Source organism: Oncorhynchus mykiss, chromosome 16, assembly GCF_013265735.2.
Source record: "Oncorhynchus mykiss isolate Arlee chromosome 16, USDA_OmykA_1.1, whole genome shotgun sequence".
In the NCBI taxonomy this organism is placed as follows: domain Eukaryota; kingdom Metazoa; phylum Chordata; class Actinopteri; order Salmoniformes; family Salmonidae; genus Oncorhynchus; species Oncorhynchus mykiss.
In genome coordinates, this window is record NC_048580.1 from 59,554,456 (window position 1) to 59,576,455 (window position 22,000).

The 22,000-nt window shown below is 42.3% G+C and overlaps 1 protein-coding gene across 7 annotated transcripts in view; it reads right to left on the reverse strand.

Annotated features, from left to right (window-relative positions):
- LOC110492431 (transmembrane and coiled-coil domains protein 1) overlaps positions 1 to 22,000 on the reverse strand; it is a 99,342-nt gene that overhangs the window by 13,069 nt on the left and 64,273 nt on the right. The window contains exon 2 of one of the 7 annotated variants that reach the window (XM_036947426.1): positions 6,688 to 6,824. The exons of 4 other annotated variants lie outside the window; for them this stretch is intronic. In XM_036947426.1, the coding sequence (XP_036803321.1) occupies positions 6,688 to 6,750 (63 nt within the window). In that variant the 5' untranslated portion in view covers positions 6,751 to 6,824. Of the gene's footprint in view, positions 1 to 4,793; positions 5,005 to 6,687; positions 6,825 to 13,508; positions 14,736 to 22,000 lie in introns of those variants that run through there. 2 more of the 7 variants (XM_036947425.1, XM_036947427.1) reach the window with 2 other exon arrangements.

A 22,000-nucleotide genomic window follows, 5' to 3' on the forward strand; every position in this document is an offset into this window, starting at 1 on the left:
TATTTTTTCCCAATTCAAATTGTCAGGAATTTTGCTAGGACTTTCTGGGAGTGGTTTAAGGTGGAAGGGGAAAACTGAAATCTAGCTGTTATTGGCAGAGAGGGTTGCAACACTAATTTACCAGGCATGCCAAAACTTCATCCCATCAAAACAGGCTGAAATTCCAGGTGGTCTTTTCAAATAGCTCTTACACTAAAAGGGATTTATCAGAATTTTCAAAATATTATTCCAACCTCAGTGTGGAAATATATATATAAAACACAGGAAATCAGGTTTTTGACTGTAGTGGGCCTTTAAAATCTATGTCTAACAAAAACCAATGCACAAGGACTACTTTTAACAATTTTCACAGACAATTCTACAAAACCAATAAAGAACCAATGCAGATGCAAAGTTTGGTAACAGAATGATGACAAACAAAACAAACCGTAATTCTGTTATCACACTTTACATGTGCCCTGTTCTTCAAGTAAATGTGGTTTGTAGAGTTCTCTGTGGAAATGGTTAAAATGAGTCCATGTGCTTGTGTAGTTGGTTTAACTTTGCAATCATTGGTTTTTGTTTTGACACCCATTTTAGAGTGAGTCCAGAGTGTGAATTATACCGCGACATTCAAGGGAGCAATCAATCTATGGGTCTAATAAACTCAGCAAAAAAAAGAAACGTCCTCTCACTGTCAACTGTGTTTATTTTCAGCAAAATATTTGTCAATATTTGTATGCACATAACAAGATTCAACAACTGAGACATAAACTGAACAAGTTCCACAGCCATGTGACTAACATAAATGGAATAATGTTTTCCTGAACAAAGGGGGGAGGTCAAAATCAAAAGTAACAGTCAGTATCTGGTGTGGCCACCAGCTGCATTAAGTACTGCAGTGCATCTCCTCCTCATGGACTGCACCATATTTGAGCAGGGACCCTGGGCATCTTACTTTTGGTGTTTTTCAGAGTTAGTAGAAAGGCCTCTTTAGTGTCCTAAGTTTTCATAACTGTCACCTTAATTGCCTGCACTCCCTTTGCCTCCTTGCAGCATGCCTAAGGCACGTTCACGCCGGAAAAGTAAAGTATAGTGTACTGTATTGTACGCTACTTGACTAATGTACTCTACTAAACTGTACTTTACTCTTTTTTAGTGTACTGTGTATTGTACTGTACTGTTCTACTGTACTCTACTTAATTGCCTACCGTCTGTAAGCTGTTAGTGTCTTAACGACCATTCCACAGGTGCATATTCATTAATTGTTTATGGTTCATTGAACAAGCATGGGAACCAGTGTTTAAACACTTTACAATGAAGATCTGTGAAGTTATTCAGATTTTTACAAATTATCTTTGAAAGACAGGGTCCTGAAAAAGGGACATTTATTTTTTTGCTGAGTTTAGTAAAGACATACAGTGGGGCAAAAAAGTATTTAGTCAGCCACCAATTGTGTAAGTTCTCCCACTTAAAAAGATGAGAGGCCTGTAATTTTCATCATAGGTACACTTCAACTATGACAGACAAAATCAGGAAAAAACATCCAGAAAATCACATTGTAGGATTTTTTATGAATTTATTTGCAAATTATGGTGGAAAATAAGTGGTCACCTACAAACAAGCAAGATTTCCGGCTCTCACAGACCTGTAACTTCTTCTTTAAGAGGCTCCTCTGTCCTCCACTCGTTACCTGTATTAATGGCACCTGTTTGAACTTGTTATCAGTATAAAAGACATCTGTCCACAATCTCAAACAGTCACACTCCAAACTCCTCTATGGCCAAGACCAAAGAGCTGTCAAAGGACACCAGAAACAAAATTGTAGACCTGCACCAGGCTGGGGAGACTGAATCTGCAATAGGTAGGCAGCTTGGTTTGAAGAAATCAACTGTGGGAGCAATTATTAGGAAATGGAAGACATACAAGACCACTGATAATCTCCCTCGACCCGTGGAGTCAAAATGATCACAAGAACGGTGAGCAAAAATCCCATAACCACACGGGGGGGACCTAGTGAATGACCTGCAGAGAGCTGGGACCAAAGTAACAAAGCCTACCATCAGTAACACACTACGCCGCCAGGGACTCAAATCCTGCAGTGCCAGACGTGTCGCCCTGCTTAAGCCAGTACATGTCCAGGCCCGTCTGAAGTTTGCTAGAGAGCATTTTAATGATCCAGAAGAAGATTGGGAGAATGTCATATGGTCAGATGAAACCAAAATATAACTTTTTGGTAAAAACTCAACTCGTCGTGTTTGGAGGACAAAGAATGCTGAGTTGCATCCAAAGAACACCATACCTATTGTGAAGCATGGGGGTGGAAACATCATGCTTTGGGGCTGTTTTTCTGCAAAGGGACCAGGACGACTGATCTGTTTAAAGGAAAGAATGAATGGGTCCATGTATCGTGAGATTTTGAGTGAAAACCTCCTTCCATCAGCAAGGGCATTGAAGATGAAACATGGCTGGGTCTTTCAGCATGACAATGACCCCAAACACACCGCCCGGGCAACGAAGGAGTGGCTTCGTAAGAAGCATTTCAAGGTCCTGGAGTGGCCTAGCCAGTCTCCAGATAAAAAATGGCCTACCCCATAGAAAATCTTTGGAGGGAGTTGAAAGTCCGTGTTGCCCAGCAACAGCCCCAAAACATCACTGCTCTAGAGGAGATCTGCATGGAGGAATGGGCCAAAATATTAGCAACAGTGTGTGAAAACCTTGTGAAGACTTACAGAAAACATTTGACCTCTGTCATTGCCAACAAAGGGTATATAACAAAGTATTGAGATAAACTTTTGTTATTGACCAAATACTTATTTTCCACCATTATTTGCAAATAAATTCATAAAAAATCATACAATGTGATTTTCTGTAATTTTTTTCTCATTTTGTCTGTCATAGTTGAAGTGTACCTATGATGATAATTACAGGCCTCTCTCATCCTTTTAAGTGGGAGAACTTGCACAATTGGTGGCTGACTAAATACGTTTTTGCCCCACTGTAATTTAACAGTAGAAATGTATAACATTTTAATGTGAAATGAACACAACCAGTCATGTTTTCATCTGATTGGCAAACAAATCAAAAAGTAGGCTGATTTCAAAGCTGATTAACACCAAAAACCTTTTCATTCACTTATTCGGTCTCTGACAAATATGATCTATTGTCTCAGCGAAATGACTGCATCATGAATGCCTTCATTACTGGTTAAAGAGACAGCGCACACTGTTATAAAATAAGCTACTTCCATACAAATGTTGTTGATCAGTACAATAAATGAAGTCTCAAATGGAAGGGAAACAGATTGTTTGATTTGATTTGGAAGGGAAATAGATTATTTGTCATCTGTAGCCCCATGAAATCAGCCAAAACAAGCTCAATAATTAAATGCATGCACACACTCATATTGAATATACCTACACCTATATTGTGGATAGGCCTAGGCTACATCTTGATTCACCCAGTTTATCAATAGAGATTTACCATTCAAATAAATGATTGCAATCATGAAATTATATGGGTAAAAATCAAGTCAAATTGATTGAATTATTGTATAATTGATTGATTAATGCATACATGGCTGTCTCTGAAAAATGTTTATGTAATAAAATGTAATGATACTGAGCTCAAAAGATGCCCAACGATTGAACAGAGCAATAGCTGAGTTTATCTGTCTGGATCAAGTGCCATTCGGTGACTTTGGCTAATATGCCTTCTTTTTTTGCTGTGGTATCGTTTTGGTATCATTTTGGTATTGAGTATCGTGATGGTATCAAGTATTGTGATACTAAACCTGGTGCCAGTATCAAAGTCAAAATTCTGGTATCCTGACAATACTACATTTTTTTGTAAAGTAGTACAGTAGTTAGTACACTAGACATCTATGATTTGTTAAGATTTGGATCTGGTCTGTAACAACCAGACCCACTTGTTTGGGGAGGAGCTCATTAGAATAATACCCAGCATGCTTTACACGTGTTTGTTTTTACATTTACATTTTGGTAATTCAGGAGACACTCTTATCCAGAGCGACTGACAGTTAGTGCATTCAACTAAGGTAGATAAACAACAATATATCGTAGTCATAGCAAGATAATAAAACACATCTATAACCGTTACTGAGAATGTTATTGTAGATTAAGTATTCTATAATTTAAGTGCAAATGGCAGGTGGGAGCAATAATAATAATATTCCGATGCTATGTACAGTTGGCTCCGCTTTTCTATATTATGGTGATTGAATGATTACTTAATTCAGAATGTATGTGTAGTTCAAATTTGAATCAATGACTGAAAAATGCATATTTTCAACATCCCAAGAACGTGTCTTTTCAAAGTTCTAAAAGGAAGACTTTTCAAAGTCCATATAAGAGGTCGCTTCGATGTCCGGAAAGTACGTATTTTCGATGTACTGAAAATACCAATTTAACACTAATTTAAGATGTATTTTGTTAATGTGTGTATAAGACATATTTTCAACATCTAGAAAATAAGTCTTCAAGCCTTTCACTTAAAACCTGAAATGCACGTGATGTCAAAGTCTAGAAAATACGTCTAAAATACTTATTTTGAACTTCATTTTGCTTACTGGGAAGTATTTGCACGTCGAAGTTGAGACATACAAAACCGGCCAGTTGCTCACCTGCCTGCACAAATATGACTAATTGAGCACAGGCGCCACACTGTAACCACAGCTTCCGGTGTTTGAGACACCTTTACAAAACTACAATGCGCAATCTATTGAAACCAATACACCTGATAGATTAGATTTTGGTTTCGATGTCCCTTGTCCTTTTAAACGTAGCCTATCTCACCTTGCCATTCGTCAATCGGAGTACTTGTTCCCAATGCATTTTCCCTTATTCCCGTAGTCAGTTTATCTGTCCAGCAGCTTCTTTTATAAAATCCCAATGTATCCCGCTCCGAGGCTTTGCCGGTTTCTCGCAACACAACACTCCAAACTTGTGAAAGTTTAAGTGTACCTGAAACTGGCTATCCTCCTCTCCCCGACGCTCCTCCCACTCTCCTTCCCTCCCCGTCGCGCGACAGAGGTGACATCATCCTCCAATCCCGCCTCGAGCCAAGTGCAAGAGGTGCTCAAATTTCAACCATTAACCACTCGTGTCCCGATGATAGTGTTCAAAAACAGTACTTTGGTCAGCGACAAAGATCGATTGTTCATTTTTATTTATATCAAGCAACTTGGTAAATTCAGGTGCATAGAGAGACATTTTTTTTAAATGTTTGAGTTGAACAAAAGGATTTTATGTCTCAAGATAAATATGAATGGCTATGAGGGGGGAGAAATGCATTCCTCATTTGAACACAGTATCCCAGTTTAGCTTCAATATTAGTTTCTTTCTCAATATTCTCTTTTTCACTGTCACATTAGAATATTAATCATATCCTCAACATCAGTTTGCGAAATATTGATTGCTCAATCTCAAGGGCAAAGACAAGACTTGCACAATGCAAATTGTTTCTCAGAAAAAAATGGAACATAGGATGTTCTCCAAAAAAGGGGGAAAGGAAAATAAAAACCTTTTGACCTTTACATGTAGCCCATTTACAGAAACAAACCCCCTGGTGTTAACTATTTCTATAAAAACCAAATTTAATCTGGGTTTAATCATTCCATTCTGAAAACAGTTGATGAAACAGTCATTAACTCAGAGGTGGAGAAACTGACCAACAGAGTGCAGAAGGCAGAACAATGCACAAATTGCTGGGTGTGGAAATGAGATTGTATCAAATCTCTGCCTGTCCCTCATCTGCCTCTCTCTCTGTGCCAAGCTGCCGCTGAAGAGAGGTGTCAGCGGGGCAAGCTCAACCAGGCTGACATCTTCAGATATGCCGCACAAACGCACACACACACCCACACACACAACAACAAAGTGTGAAATAGCCCCCTGTGGAGTGAGGTTGATGCCCATGACTTGGATCGGGTGCATTTCAGATGCCAAGTGCATTCTTCGTTTTAACAGATGTTACGGCTACCATGAACCACCAGTGATGGGAATTGGAAGCGACTCGTGACAGCTGAACTGTGAGGTGTCAGAGGATCAGTCTCACTGAACCTATATTGTAAGTCAGGGTCCCCAACTGGCAAGGATTATTTTTTGCCCCCCCCAATTCTAACCATTTTGCAATGACTTATGCCATGTTAATGATATCTGAGTGAGAGTGACTTACAAAATCAATGAGAGCCCCCTGGAGGTCAGGGTCCCTGGGCACATGCCATGCGTGCCCGCTCAGTATTCGGCCATGATTACTACAAGTTCAGATAACTGGCTAGACTAATTTCACAATGGAAGAATTGTTAGCTGACATGGCTAATTGAGTGACTGTCAGTGACTGACAAAACAAGAGAAAAACTGCTGATCCACAACCACATTCTTAACTTACACCTTGTGTATTCTACTATTCTAACACTCAACTGTAAGTTGAGTTCCTAAGCTAATTGTCGCTTATGCCTGGAGCCAGAACTGAGCTGAAGTGAAAAGTCCAATTGAGTCACGCCACCGACTGACAAGGATATGAATCAGAGAACGCTTTTCTGCCGTGTGCGTAGAGTAGGGCAGCAATGGCATCGAATGTTACATTTAACACATTTGACTGGCACCACATATGTACTTGTTGTTAGACGTTGACTAGTGACCTGGGTAGGGGCATTTTACAAGTCAATGTTACAATAACGCATATACTTACATGATGTGTTCTGTTGAGAATCCATAGGCCTTTATCTAGATCATCCGTTTGTCCAATATCCATTATGAACACTATTGACGCAACATCATGGTCACTGCTGCATCTCACCAACTACTCCACTCATCATTCTCAGCCACCTGGAATATGATCACGAGGCCCAAGCTTTTCATATACCGCTCAGTACAGTGCCCCCACCCCCATACAATAGGCTACTAGTGCGTCATCAATGATAAGACTAGGCTACATATCTTTAACTGCAGAAGTGAGATCAAAGATATGATGACACGGGTTAATTGTGGCCTTGGAAACGGCCCACTAAAATAACTATCTGGCCGCTAACTATGAGATAGATAAAGGAGAGAGGCCAAGCAATGGTTGAGTCAGCTGACCACAGTGAACCTAGAGTTCCCTGAAAAGCAACGCAGAGATACAAGCTTTCCTGTGATAAGGAGGAGCTCAGAGACACTCACAGACTGGCACAGGAGTAATCCATCCACTCCCATAAACCTGGCCAAAAATGCACACTAAGCAAGACTATATAGGTGGTACAGATGCAAGAACGCATGGGACTAACTCTCTCTCTCTCTCTCTCTCTCTCTCACACACACACACACACACACACACACACACACACACACACACACACACACACACACACACACACACACACACACCAGCAAAAGGAGCATGATAATCTGTCATTATTCCATAATGCCCATCTCCTCTATCAGAGTATGACCTACATTTTATCTTGATAAACAATTTATGAGCTAGAAGGGAGGACAGACTCTAATAAGGGCTGTATAAAAGCAGATTCCTCCAAATGCCCTAGAGATCCACACCAACTCAGAACACATTACCATAGTGACAGTGTTCCATCTGATCCACAGAAGCTAGGGGTAAAAGGTTATGAAACTAATCTGGAGTGTGAAATTCAGTCATTTAGATATGATCCGAGTCTGAGCCAACATCTCCTCAGAGAGCGGAAGGAAGGGAGAGAGAGAGAAAGAGAGTGAAAAAGAGAAAGATAGAGCTAGATAGATGTACTTGGCCACTAAGAAAATATACTCTCTCCAAATTCAATACAACTGTGACGAGCACACCTTACTGTTTACACCTAGACGGAGTATATCTCTGTCTGTATACAGTACACATGCACACAGCACATACAGTTCAGATTATAGTGCAACGTTTATCCCTGACTGCATCATAGGTTCCAATACGATATACTGTACATGATATGGTGTGATATAGAGTATGTGTGTCAAACATTGGACCTATTTATTCCCTGTAGCCCTGGCCTAACTAACACGTCAGCCATAAGTAGATTCCTTATCAGTGCACATACCAGTAAGTGGGTAAGTGCAAAAATCGAAGTGAATTGCAGTTCCCCATTTCACGTGCATTATCTGCACTCTTAGAAAAAAGGGTTCCAAAAGGGTTCTTCCGCTGTCCCCATAGGAGAACCCTTTTGGGTTCCAGATAGAACCCTGTTTGGTTCCATGTAGAACCCTCTGTAAAAGGGGTTCTACATGGAACCCAAAAGGTTTGTACCTGCAACCAAAAAGGGTTTTCAAAGGGTTCACTTATGGGTACAGCCAAAGAACCATTTAAGGGTCTTGATAGCACCTTTTTTTTAAGAGTGTGTAATGTCTCTGGCCATCTGCAGGCTCAAGTTTAGTGCATGTATCACACTTATCAGAGCATACAGTAAGGTGAACCCAGAAGATCATTGTACCTTCGCTGCATGTGAGATTGTGAGGGAAACCCAAGGAGAGAACACAGGTTACCCCAGGCTGGAAATGAAACATAGTACAGTAAAAAATTGTACAGGTAAAACTCTGTTAATTACCCTAATGCTCAAACCCACCCGCACACTCAATGACCTGACTGCTAAAGAGAGAGAGAGAGAGAGAGAGAGAGAGAGAGAGAGAGAAAGAATTTTGTCTTGCTGCTTTTTGTTTTATGTTGCTCTGTCTGTATGCTACGTCTTGCTTGTCCTATGTTGCTCTGTCTGTATGCTATGTCTTGCTTGTCCTATGTTGCTATGTCTTGCTTGTTCTATGTTGCTATTGTCTATATTGTAATTGTTTTTAATAACCTGCCCAGGGACTGCAGTTGAAAATTAGCCGGCTGGCTAAAACCGGCACTTTTACTGAAACGTTGATTAATGTGCACTGTCCCTGTAAAAATAAAAAATAAACTAAACTAAAGAGAGAGAGAGAGAGAGAGACTAGTCTTGTGGCTTCATTCTAGGTCAACAATGTTGACATTCCAAACAGTTTAAGCCCAGGTGTAAAGTTGGCCAAAGTCATGCTGTAATACAGTTTATTCTAAATATACATATGCAGTAGAATTTCATAACTGATATTTATTCAAGCCTCATGACCCAGTGCTAAACATAACAGAAGAAAACCCAACTTCATATCCATATCTTAACAAGGATTTCACATTCACATGATTATGCAAGATCTACACCTGAATCACTTTCTCTACACATCTAGACTTCAACTAAACATGCTTAAATTCAATCTCCCAGAACCCACCATATCACAGATCGGAATCAGAAATGTTGATAGGAATGTGTCTTTGTGTAGATAAGTGTAACAGGGGAGGTTTGAGAAGGGGAATACAGAGAGGAGAAGAGTAAGTGGTGTCAAGAGGAGAGGTGAGAGAGGGCAGAGGAAAGATGACAGGACTACTTCTATAAGAGGAGGGTGACCCCACCAGTGAACCACTTACTGTAAGAGACAGTCCTGACCTGCGGGGTCGGTATGTGGTCTTACCGCGTGCGCTGTGTGTTTTATAAACATTAGTGTTGTAAGTGTGTGTGTGTGTGTGTGTGTGTGTGTGTGTGTGTGTGTGTGTGTGTGTGTGTGTGTGTGTAGGATTATGACATTTCCCAGGCCTGTGGTGGATCTTTGTAAGCCAGTCCTGGTTTCTTAGGGTGCTGACCGGCTTTGCCTGGATCAGTAGCTGTTACACAACCAACCAGTCCCTGGACAAACAGGCACACCCTGTTAGGGAGGCTGGGGGAAGGTTTGGGTGGATCCCCGCCCCACAGATGAACACTAATCTTACTAGTATCTGGTTGACCTGCCTGATGGACACCAGGAAATACCCCTAATGGCTTCTGGGTCATTTACATCTTAGTCATTTAGCAGATGCGCTTATCCAGAGTGACTTACAATTAGTGCATTCCATCTAAAGATAACTAGGTGGGACAATCACATATCACACCTTTGACTAGGCTAAGTGGGAGCTGACCTCCCATAGGGGTGGGGCGGACAAGAGACCAGAGGTGGCAGAACAGAGTACCCGGGTTGGGATGTAGGGTTTGAGTATAGCCTGACGGTAGGGAGGGGCAGTTCCCCTTGCTGCTCTGTAGCCAAGCACCAGGGTCTTGAAGAAGGTTGAACCCCAGGCGGCCTGCGGCGTTCTGGATAGGTTGCAAGGGTTTGATGGCACAAGTGGGGAGCCTAGCCAACAGAGAGATGCTGACGTGAGAGGCCATCTCCAGATCCACCCCATGTCAGATATTTACTCATCTGGGGCCTCATTTATCAATATTGCCTATTCTAAAATACTACTTACAAATGGAATAGAACATTAGTACACAATGAAAAAGTGTGATTTATTAAACAATCCTACAAGTATCATACGCACACCAGTAGGAGATAACCACTGATAAATATCAATTGTTCTCAGCCTCAGTTCTTGTCCACAACCTTGACTATTTGAATTCCAAAACACCTCTAATTAACCATATATGGTCAAAATCGTCTATTTAAAACCTGTGGGAATATACAACACCATATCATGAAATACAATGGTGCAACCAAAAAAAGCTAACAAAAATACTTTTAAGAGACTTAAAGAGGGGTGCTAGTGTCAGAGATTGAATACAACCAAAAGGTTTTATTTGGCTCGCTCAGTTGTGGCTTGACCAGTAAAAATAAAACATAGCTACAAAGAGAGGAGCATTAGGACAATTCACGTTGCTTTAGCAATGGTAAATATACCTCAAATGAGTAGGCAACACTCACCAATAAGCCATCCATCCTCAACAACTCCCTCCTTCCTGTACACTCTTAGAAAAAAGGGTTCCAGAAGGTTTATTCGCCTGTTCCCAAAGAATAACCTTTTTTGGCTCTATGTAGAACCCTTTTTAGCTCCAGGTAGAACCCTCTGTGGAAAGGGTTCTGCATGGAACCAAAAATGATTCTACCTGGAACCTAAAGTGTTCTACTTGGAACCAAATAGTGTTCTTCAAATGGTTATCCTATGGGGACAGCCAAATAACCCTTTTAGGTTCTAGATAGCTCCTTTTTTCTAAGAGTGTAGGCCTATAGGTCATCATTGCTGTCCTGCAGGATGAACGAGTCGTGCGTTCCACCTGACCACCACATTCAGCAGTGTCTTTTGCGCATCACATAACCTATCATTGCTCCATTTGTATTTGGGAATCCATGAATGGCAACAAAAAAACCTAGACTTCAACCTGTTGTGCGATGGTGTATGGAAATTGTATGTAACTGTTCATTTTGCTGATGATTGCATCCAAAACATTGGCTTATAGAGGGCTGTAAGATGCTGATCAAAGTGCCCTTTGCCAAAAACCTGATGGTTGATTAGCACTTGGATGTGCACCGGAATGACATGTGCCTTTCTAAAGTAGGTCTTAAATCCTCGCAACAATCTTATAAGTTTGGTTTTGGAAACGATATCTGATGAGTCAATCTGTACCTTCTGCAAAAAAAAAGTCCCACCTGTCTCTAAAAACAGGCTCTCTGTGAATTGCCAAAACAGAGCAAGATCAACCATCTCTGTTAAATGCCTAATCTTTCAACAGAGCAAGATCAGCCATCTCATCTCATTTGATTTCCCATTATCTCAGTCTTTTATAGCATTTCAATGGTTTCACTTTCACACGTGCCTCTAATTTAACAAATTACTGCACTTTATATGGATGATTATTGTAACAGTTCCCTTTCCCACCACTTGGCACTGTGCCTATGCATAGTAATGGCTTTGAGTAAATTTACACACACTCTCAAGCAAACATTCATATTGATTTATCTCACACCGCGTGGAAATAGTTTCCGCACAGATTTGAGCATACGCACGGTTGATAAATGAGGCCTGTGGTCTTTTATACTGATCTAGTCTTGAGGGTGGTCTTTACCTCACATTACATTTTATGTTCTTTAGCCTTGCTTCGCATATTTGGCAGTTTTTATGTCCATATGTTTGTGTGTGCTAATGAGAAATTCTGGCACTTCTTCATTCAACATGTTTGCATCTGATAACGCTGGGAAATGAACATAATCGTATGGGTTGCCATAGAAACCCATCTTTAATTAGAGTATGATTAATCCAGCTGAAACTTGATCACTCAGTCATGACACCAAACACAACAAATAAACTCTGTCCTCCTAACTGTTCTGGTAAACAGCCCAAAAGAGTTACAGAGACACAAAGGATTCACAAGAACATTATTCACTCAAACTCTGTCATATCGGCTTTCTTTCTCAAAAATTGATAAGATACAATATGTTTCAATGAAACCTTCACAGGTTAAGGAAGTTCTTGACTCAGAGAGATCCCAGATCTGATAGGACTGATTAGAACTGACAAGACTGATGTGTGTGTGTGAGAGTGAGTGAGTGTGTGAGTGTGCCAAGACCTCAGGACACCTGAATTAAGTCTAGCTAGAACATCAGAGCATGTGAGTGTTCCATGTCAAAATGATCTTAATAAATGATTTAGCAGTAGAATGTACACAGCAGACCTTACAGTGTAGGGCTATTCTAGGACTAGGGAGATCTTACTGCATAGCTCACTATGAGTTGGCAGACTGGGAGACACTGTGTTGGGCTAAGGATCTGGAATTCCCCTCTCTAGAGCAGAGCAAGCCAAACTCATCAACACAAGTTCCCAATGCCTCTCCTCTCCCATTCTCCACTCCCAGTCTTCATGACTCTCCTCCTCTCTTCCCTTCTCCTCTCTTCATCCCTCTTCTGCTCTTCTTCCAAATGTATACTCTCTTTGCTCTTTTCTTCCCCTTTTCCTCCTCTCCTCTTCTTTCCTGATGGTCTCAGTTCCCACCCAGCCCTGCCAAATGAAGCAGCTCTGATATTGAGGAAGGACAGTTTTGAATGGAAATCGGCTTTTTGTGTCTTTAAAGGGTTCCAATCGGACAACAATGAGGGCCATTCAATAGCTAGGGACAATTACATAACTCTGTGTGACGCTGGGCATGCAGTGATTTACACACACACACACACACACACACACACACACACACACACACACACACACACACACACACCAAGCTCACCAGCAGCTAACTCTTGTTGTGTGGAGGAATTCAGAGGGTCTGGGAGAAAAGCCTGTTGTGTCCACTTCCAACAGGAAAAAACCCACACAAGACTAAACTAAACTAAACTGGGAGCCTGTTGAAACATTATGGCTTAGCCCAGCCCAGCCATCACAACACAGGCTTTCAGTCCCCATGACGTCCTCTCAAAGCCTCTCAGTACAGGCCTCTGGTCTCCACCCGCAACTCACAGCTTTTAAATCAAATGCGCTGTTAGAATTTCAACATGGGCATGTACTGGTTCATGTAATGCAAGGACACTTTGACACATTGTAGACACATTAACACTCATAGACGCTGCATTTGGAGGGATACCCACATGGATGTGAACACATGCATATATAATGAACGACAACATTTAGAGATGTACGTGCACATGCTGTGAGGTCCAACATAGATGAACACACACACAGGCACACGCTGTATACAGATGGAGACTCACGGTTGTGGGGGAAGGAGGTGGAGAGGGGTCAGCAGTTATCAGGTTGAAGATGACCTCCATGATGGGGAGGTGCATGGAACCTCACACAGCCTCATTGACACCTCAGAGGGAAAGGAGGCATCAGTCTGGCCCATAGGAGATGGCCACAGCCACATTGGACAGACTCACTGACAGGTCCTTTTGGAACAAAGTCCACTTCACACAGGGAATAAAAAAAGAGGGTCTAAGGTCCACTAGACAAAGAAGCCAAAGGAATGTATCAAGATCCACTGAGGCAGAGTCCACTGTCCAGCACAGGCCTTCATCAGAAGCAGAGTCCACTGCTCAACCAGCCCATCCAACACCAGACACCACTTTCAGACAGAGAACGAAATCCAGAGACCACAGTCACCACGGAGTCCACAACCCTAGGAGACCCTGCTATCAGCCTGTCCTGCTATCAGCCTGTCCTGCTGGCAGCCTGAGAGACTGATAGAGCAGCAGCTCTGCTGAATCCATGCTTCACTGATCACACAGCCTACAGAGAGGAGAGAGAGTCCAGCTAACGCCAAGCCTATGGAGCACACACACACATGCTTCAGCGAACACAACACCATAGGGCACAGCGCTCCTGGAAGAACAAGTACTCCTCGCAGCGTCGGGTGGTCCTGATGAAGGCTCAGAATGACAAGAAGTGACAGTTGAACTGAATAAAGTTGACTGCAGTTTGAACGCAGGGTTAACTGAAGGAAGGACTGACAGAAGATTGAAGGTAGGGTTAACCGAAGGCAGAGTTGACTGCAGTTTGAACGCAGGGTTAACTGAAGGAAGGACTGACAGAAGATTGAAGGTAGGGTTAACCGAAGGCAGAGTTGACTGCAGTTTGAACGCAGGGTCAAGTTTTCAGAGTCCACAGGGTGTAAAATCTACTGAGGGAGAAAAAGAGAGAAAGACAGACCCTGAGGACGGATGTGAGGGGATCGAGGGAGCAGGGAGGAGAAAAGAGCCCTCCAGGAGCTGTCACTGTGTGTGTGAGTGAAAGAACAAGAGGGAGGGAGAGAGAGAAGCGAGCGAACAGGGAGGGGTGAAGAGGGAAAGTATTTTATTCTGACACAGTTTTTGGGCCAGTGAAATTCCGCAGTTGGCTATCTGATGGAGAAAACATCTCATACGGGTAGAAACAAACTGTCAAGGCTGAGCCAATTATCTTCCACAGGTTCAATGTCACAGCCAATGAGCACTGACAGCAAGCACACTGAAAACAACTACCTCACATAGCCTGCATACCACAACCAATGAGCTTTGATTAAATTAAACTCTCAGCCAATCAACTCTCACAGTCAGAATGCCCTGCTTTCATTTTAACACATCTCTTAGAAAATCATCTGCCTGAAATCCCAATTAGCCTTGCATCAGAAGCCTATGATCTCATCTCTGTTCCTACTGGATACTGCCACTGGGCATGATGTCACTCAACACACATCCACATTCCACATACTGTAGAAAACATGATGTCACAGTACTAAACAAAACCAGTGTTGTTCATTTGATTAAGGCTGACTAGGTTTTCTATCTGAGGAAACAGAATCAGTTTTAGCTGAAAAACAGCTACACCATAAACCCCTTTTCAGATCATACAGTCATATGACCAACAAGACCGTAATGCAGAAGTGTGTGTGTGTGTGTGTGTGTGTGTGTGTGTGTACCAACGGCTCACAACCAATTAGGGGGAGAAGCGAAGCGGGGCACGTAGGGGGGGGGAAGCAGGAGGGGGGCTGCCAAAGAGCCTCTGTACAGAAATGAATTGAGGGAGGGAGAGGAGGATGGAGAGAGAAGGAGGAGGGAGGGCAGGGGGATGAATAAAAGGCTTTAATGAGGGACTGTGGGGAGGGAGGAAGGGAATGGAGGGACCCACACCCAGAGAGAGGCTAGAGTTTAGGGGAAAGGCAGCTTACATAAGAGTAGGCCTCAGTTATTCTGAGGCTTCTGGGAGTGTGTGTGTGTGTGTGTGTGTGTGTGTGTGTGTGTGTGTGTGTGTGTGTGTGTGTGTGTGTGTGTGTGTGTGTGTGTGTGTGATGAATGAAAGTGGGCACATGGCTGCTTGCAGGCTTTATAAATCAACCCCCCTGCACTATTACCAAAGACACAGACAGGCCTATTGTCAAACTGCCCATCTGTAACGGCTTTCCTCCTCTTCGTCTGAGGAGGAGTAAGGATCGGACCAAAGCGCAGCAAGTCTTCATGATGATTTTAATTAAAGAAAGCACTGAACACTGAATCAAAACAACGACGTGAATTAACAAAACCAAAACAGTACCGTGTGGCCCAAACACTCACATGGAAACAAACACCCACAAACCAAAAGTGAAACCCAGGCTACCTAAGTATGATTCTCAATCAGAGACAACTAACGACACCTGCCTCTGATTGAGAACCATACTAGGCCGAACACAAAAACCAACATAGAAAAACAAACATAGACTGGCCACCCCAACTCACACCCTGACCATTCTAAAACAAAGAATAAAATAACAGAACTATGGTCAGAACGTGACACCATCACTAAAGCAATATTCTCTTTATCTGCTATCCACTGTCAACGACGACCATTCATTCAAGCCTCTGAAGTGGTGCATTTCCATGTAAAAGGACCCCTGAGCACCAACATGACGTTTAGAGGAGCATGTCAAATTGGGCGTCAAATGAAAGCGAAGAGTTTATTTGCCTGACTTTTTTATTATTAAGGCATATACATTTTTCAACAATTTTCCACCCTAAAAATGTGGAATAAGCAAAGGCTTTGATTTCTGGTCAAACAGATGGAAAAGGGGTCTTATAAAACACCTACCAGAAAAAGTCTTAAAAAGGTATCAGAAATAAATCAAAACAGAATAAATGTTGAAGACCCCTGCCAACTAATATCAACACTTATACTTGGTTTTGGAGAAACTATTTGCCTTCTTTACATTTAAGAAACGTTGCCTTGTGCCTTGTAATTCCGTTACCAAAAACCCACATATATTTAAGATATTTTCAAATTTCTTGAGGGAGGATGAGGGAGGATAAGAAAAGTTCACAGAAGTAAAAAGTAAAGGTAGACCTACCAAATAGTTGTAGTGTTTTTACTGATATCAGATTTGTTTATTAATTATTAAGTGATTAAAACTCTGTAACCAAATCGATAACGGAATTACAGAAAATGACTGCAGTTAAATTGGCTACAATGGGAAATCATAGTCATCCCAAACCACAGTTGGGTCACCTGCTACTGTCCTCCCTTCCACTGGCATACTGTTATGTTCAGCTCATAACTGTTTTCTTTCTCTTTCTGTCATCTGGTGGTCAAAGCAAGGGTGTGACAACAGTCTGGAAAACCCCATCTCTCTCTCCATCTCTCTCTCCCACTCTATTTCTCTCTCTTCTCTCTCCAATTAATGTCAACTCTCCCAGCACGTCCATGGATGTTGAAAAGTAGTTGAAATTTGGTCAGTCCGCCCTGGCCGGGCCAAATCTTAACCAATCATAGACAACTATGTTTAACAAGTTTGGACAGCACTGTCCAGTTGAGAACAGTACAGTACAGAACATAACTGTACAGTAAAGAAAGGTAGAGTAGGACATGTTAGAGAAGAGTACAGTATAATGTACTGTATTATACTCTACTGAACATATCTACTTTACTGTACCTTACTGTACTGAACATATCTACTTTAGCTTACTCTACTGTACTCTACTGTGCTTTACTGTGATGTTCAAACTTATGAAACATAGATGTCTATGATTGTTTCAGATTTGGTCTGGACCAAACCAACCAAATGTGGTCTTGTTTGGAGCGAAGCTCATTACAATAAGTATGTAGAAGAATGCCCAAATATGCAAAATAAGTATATTGCATATTTCAACCTTTGTGTACCTATTTAGGATAAATCGCCATGAACAGAATGATATTCATAATTATGCACTTCTACTTTGTACAGATCAGGGATCCAGGATGTAAATCCACTTCACATAATGTAGTTCAATAACCAAAATATATCATTTTAAACTCAAGGTGTCATGTCACACCCCATTCTTTCTGCCGACATCTTTGAATCTTAATTTTGAGCAGATATTTAGAAGTTTTTGTAAAACGTGGTTGCATAAAAACCTGAGGGGGAGAAAACTTTGTATCTGCACAGTTCTTCCCATAAATGTGTTTTTGTGAAATGTTCTGTGTAAATGGTTCAAAGTAGTTCAAGTGCATAGAGTTGTATGGTTTGTTAAACTTTGAAATCAATGGTTTTTAGTGTTGGAATACACTAGAAAGAGAAAAATCAGAAATCATAATTCCGTTAGCGTGGAATTGCCCAAGTGCTGTTCAACATCATTACAGAACAGGTGTTATCTCTTCAGTCAAACAAGGTGAGCTGGCCTGGTACAAAGGGCCTACTTAAACGTACATACACACATACTTATGCCCGCAAACACGCACACACACACACCTAGTTATGTTCTTCTATCCTCGTGGGGACCTAAAATATATTTCCATTCAAATTCCTCATTTCCCTAACACCTAACATAAACCTAACCCTTACCCTAACCCTAACCTTAACCCAAACCCTAAACCTAACCCCTTACCCTAACCCTAATTCTAACACTAACCCTAAACCTAACCCCCAAGCTTAAAATAGCCTTTGTCCTCATTGGGATGTGGTAAATGTCCCCACAAGGCATACATTTTCATGTTTTACTATCCTTGTGGGGACTTATGGGTATTTTAAGCCCCCCCCACAATATGTAAAGACAATGAGGAACGTGATCACATACACTTTATACAGAACAATCAAACAAACATACTAACAGAAATGCTTTCTAGTCTTTTCTCATTAATATGTGTCAATGTATCAGTCAGTGAAAGACCAGTTCTGGAGTCTGACTGACCTAACTGGTTTCCAGATGCTTTCAGAGCTGACATCACATACATTCTCCACAGCTGAATTGAGTGCCGTTGCAGTCCCAGGTCTGTCTCTTAGGAGACCAAGCTACTTGAGCAGCTATCAATGTAACCCAGGGAATATCCAGGTCTTTTGAGTGAGTCAGGAACTATTTAGTCATTCTGTAAAACAAGCCAAAGGCATTCAAAAGATAGTCCACAAAACAGGACATTCTTTAGCGACATTCCTTGGTGGCACCACCATAAATGGCAGAGTAGCTATGTCACCTCAGTGAAGCGTATAGCGTCAGTGCTCCTGAAGCAGTCACTATGGGTCACCTCCCTCAGGTGCTGCATGAATGGGAGTGGTTGAAGTTTCCCCTAACTACTGACACAGAATCAGATATAATTCCCCCTGAACAGATAAGGTTGAGATTGGTGGAGGGAAATCTGATCCTAGATCTGTGTATTGGGTTCACGTCAACCCGGAGCCGGACTGGGGCAATAAGATACAGATACTGCTGACAAAGAGAGAGTTTACTGCCACAAACCAATAGGGCCTTATAGTGGGATGGTAGGTAACACATGAAAGAACAGCGCAGATGCAAAGTTTGGTAACAGAATGACTTTGTGTTTGTACTGTTTGTGTCGTCATTCTGTTACCAATTTTTTTCCCCCCAAGTAAATGTGTCTTTGTAAACTCTCAGCGGGAATGGTTAAAAGTCGTCCTTGTGCATAGTGTTGTATGGTTTAGCTTAGCAACCATTGGTTTTTGTTTGCATACATGTTCAAGTGTTAAATCTGAGTCAGCATCACTCTGCTACAGTGGAATTACCCTCTAAACACAGAGCTGTGTTTAATGGACTGTTTTGTCCACAGGCTGTAGGGGTGTGTGTTTATCAGGCCAGGGAGAAACAAAACCTAATTCTATAGCTAGCCATTGTTCCCATAAGCCTTAGCCCTGTCTCATTTTATTGGCTTTTGGGATATTTATCCAGCAGCCACAACATTGACCCATTTGGACACACACACGTAGTGAATGAGAATGTATGTATTAAGACAAGCTGAGCTAGAATAATATTGGAATAGACCAGAACAAAACATGAAATCATCTGACTGATTCGTCACTGGCTATGTATTCGTCACTGGCTATACTAACACCACAGTGTCATGACACAGAGGATGCTTCCAGCATTTAGCAGAGGCTCTCTAAATAGAGGGCTCTGGATTCCAGAGTACAAGGGGATGTTTTCCAGAATAGAAGGCTCTGGGGCATGTGAAATCCAGAGGACTGCCCTCAGCCAGGAAACACAACCACAACCTAGAATGATCATCTTCCTCATTCTGATTCCAAAGAGAGAAGCAAGTCCTGAACAGCTGCCAGGGTGGAACATGCCAGAAAGAGAAACCCAGGGACAACACAGACAGAACAGTTACAGGCCCTGGACTGAGAAGAAGGAAGAGAGAAATAAAGAAGGGCATAAAGAACATGAAAAATGAAGAACATGTAAAATAAATAGAGATTGGGAGGGAGGGAGGGAGGGAGGGAGGGAGGGAGGGAGGGAGGGAATAGAGGACAACTACGAAAGAGAAGGATAGGGAGAAAGAGAGGGAGAGTGAGGGAAAGGGAGAACAATCAGAAAAAAGAGTGAGATGTAGACTGAGATCCATAAACTCCCCACCATGTGGATAGGTTATGAGTTGTCAGGATGGGTGTGTGTGTGTTGGAGGTTACATAAAGGGAGAAGAGTGAAAGCTTTGTTTGGTCCTCAAGCCCCTAGGAGAGGAGACCCAATCTCAGGGCCATCTAAACAATATCCTCCCCATTGAGAACAGGCTCCCCAGCCCCTCATCTCACATTAATGGGCTGGCTAGGAGCTACATAAACCACTGGGCAGATTATTACTAGAGGCTTTATGACTGAAGGACGAAACGCAGCCATGGTTCTTATGGCCGACCCAAACAGCAAGACCAGAGAAACACCACCAACAACAAAACACAGGCTTACTGCTCAGTTCCATTCTCTGGCGGGTGATATGGAATTGAATAGGCGCAACCTTCTGAAGTGAATAATATGTTTTCAATGCCCACTATGAAAAACTGGATCCATAAAGGAGGCTCTGAGGAGCTGGTCTGAACATGTGAACATAGTAGAGCACAGATTGTATCTAGCAAAGGTTTTGGGCCTAGCCACTGTGCCTCGGTGCAGTTGGGTGTGGTAGATTAGAACACAGTGACCCTGACTCAACTCACCAATAGGGAATTTCATACAGGTTTACCTACGGTGTGCTAAAGAGACACATCTTGTCACAGATTACAGTGACGGTCGCAAGGTGGTGATTTTGTGTGTTTCCTATAGTATGGGTGTGTGTCAGTAGTCCTGTACATACAGCCCATGTGTATGAGCTAAGGTGTCCTGTTGAGTGTGTGGTTATGCATGCTCATACGTGTGTGTGTGTTTTTGTCTTCAAAAGGATGGTAAGACAAGGACAATTCGGACAAGTGGAGGCATTTCGCCAGTCCCCACAAGGATAAAGGTTATTTTAAGCTTGGGAGTTAGGTTTAGTGTTAGGGTTAGAATTAGGGTTAGAATTTGAGATTGAGGAGTTAGGTTTGGGGTTAAGGTTAGGGTTAGGTTTAGGGGTTAGGGAATATAGGATTTTGAAAGGGAATCAAAGGATAGTGAAACAAATGTGTGTGTGTGTGTGTGCCTAGTGGTTATGGTCAGTATTTACCCGACCCGGTCCTGTTTACACCTGCTTAAACCCATCTCATCCTGATTATGCAACACAGATAAAGAGGGGTCGCTATCCCATAATGCCTTGCTGGCCATGTACAATACAGTGTATAGCAGGGGAAGTGTGTTGGCCGCAACACCCTGCCAGCCTATTAATGGGTAGGAAGACACAGAGACTAGGACAATCTGTAAAAACCTTTAGTCCCTACACGGTTTGATCAGCCCCCCAAACACCCCTCTCCTGGTCCTGATGGCCCACTTGTGCTCCAATATTGACCCAGCTGGCCCCTCTTCATTAGCCCTGGTAGGTGGGCTATAGGGAGGGTTTGGAGGGAGGATTCAGCCAGTCCAGTTCTGAACAGTTCAACCAGTTACAGTGTGAACTGGGCTACCAGCTAAGCCAGGACACTTGAGACAGGGAGCAGAGTGAGTCTACAGCGCCCTCTAGATGATACTGTACAGTACTGCAGGCTACCATTGGGAGAGGTAATGTAAGTGTAGAAATCTAGCACAGGGCTTCCCAAATGGTAGGTCAGGAGGACAGACTGGTGTGTACTGTAGCAGCTGGGTCATTCTGGGTACCAGTGCATAAAGCTGGGTCTGGTTTACTTTATAGGTCATGAAATTTAAAAAAAAACGTGTGCGTGAGAGAGAGAGAAAAAAAGAGAGAAAGACAGAGGGAGAGAAGCGGAGGGGGTAGAGAGAGAAGAAGAGACAGAATGGGGTGAAGGGGAGGGGGTAGAGAGAGAAGAAGAGACAGAATGGGAGAAGGGGAGGGGTAGAGAGAGAAGAAGAGACAGAGGGGGAGGGGGTAGAGAGAGAAGAAGAGACAGAATGGGGTGAAGGGGAGGGGGTAGAGAGAGA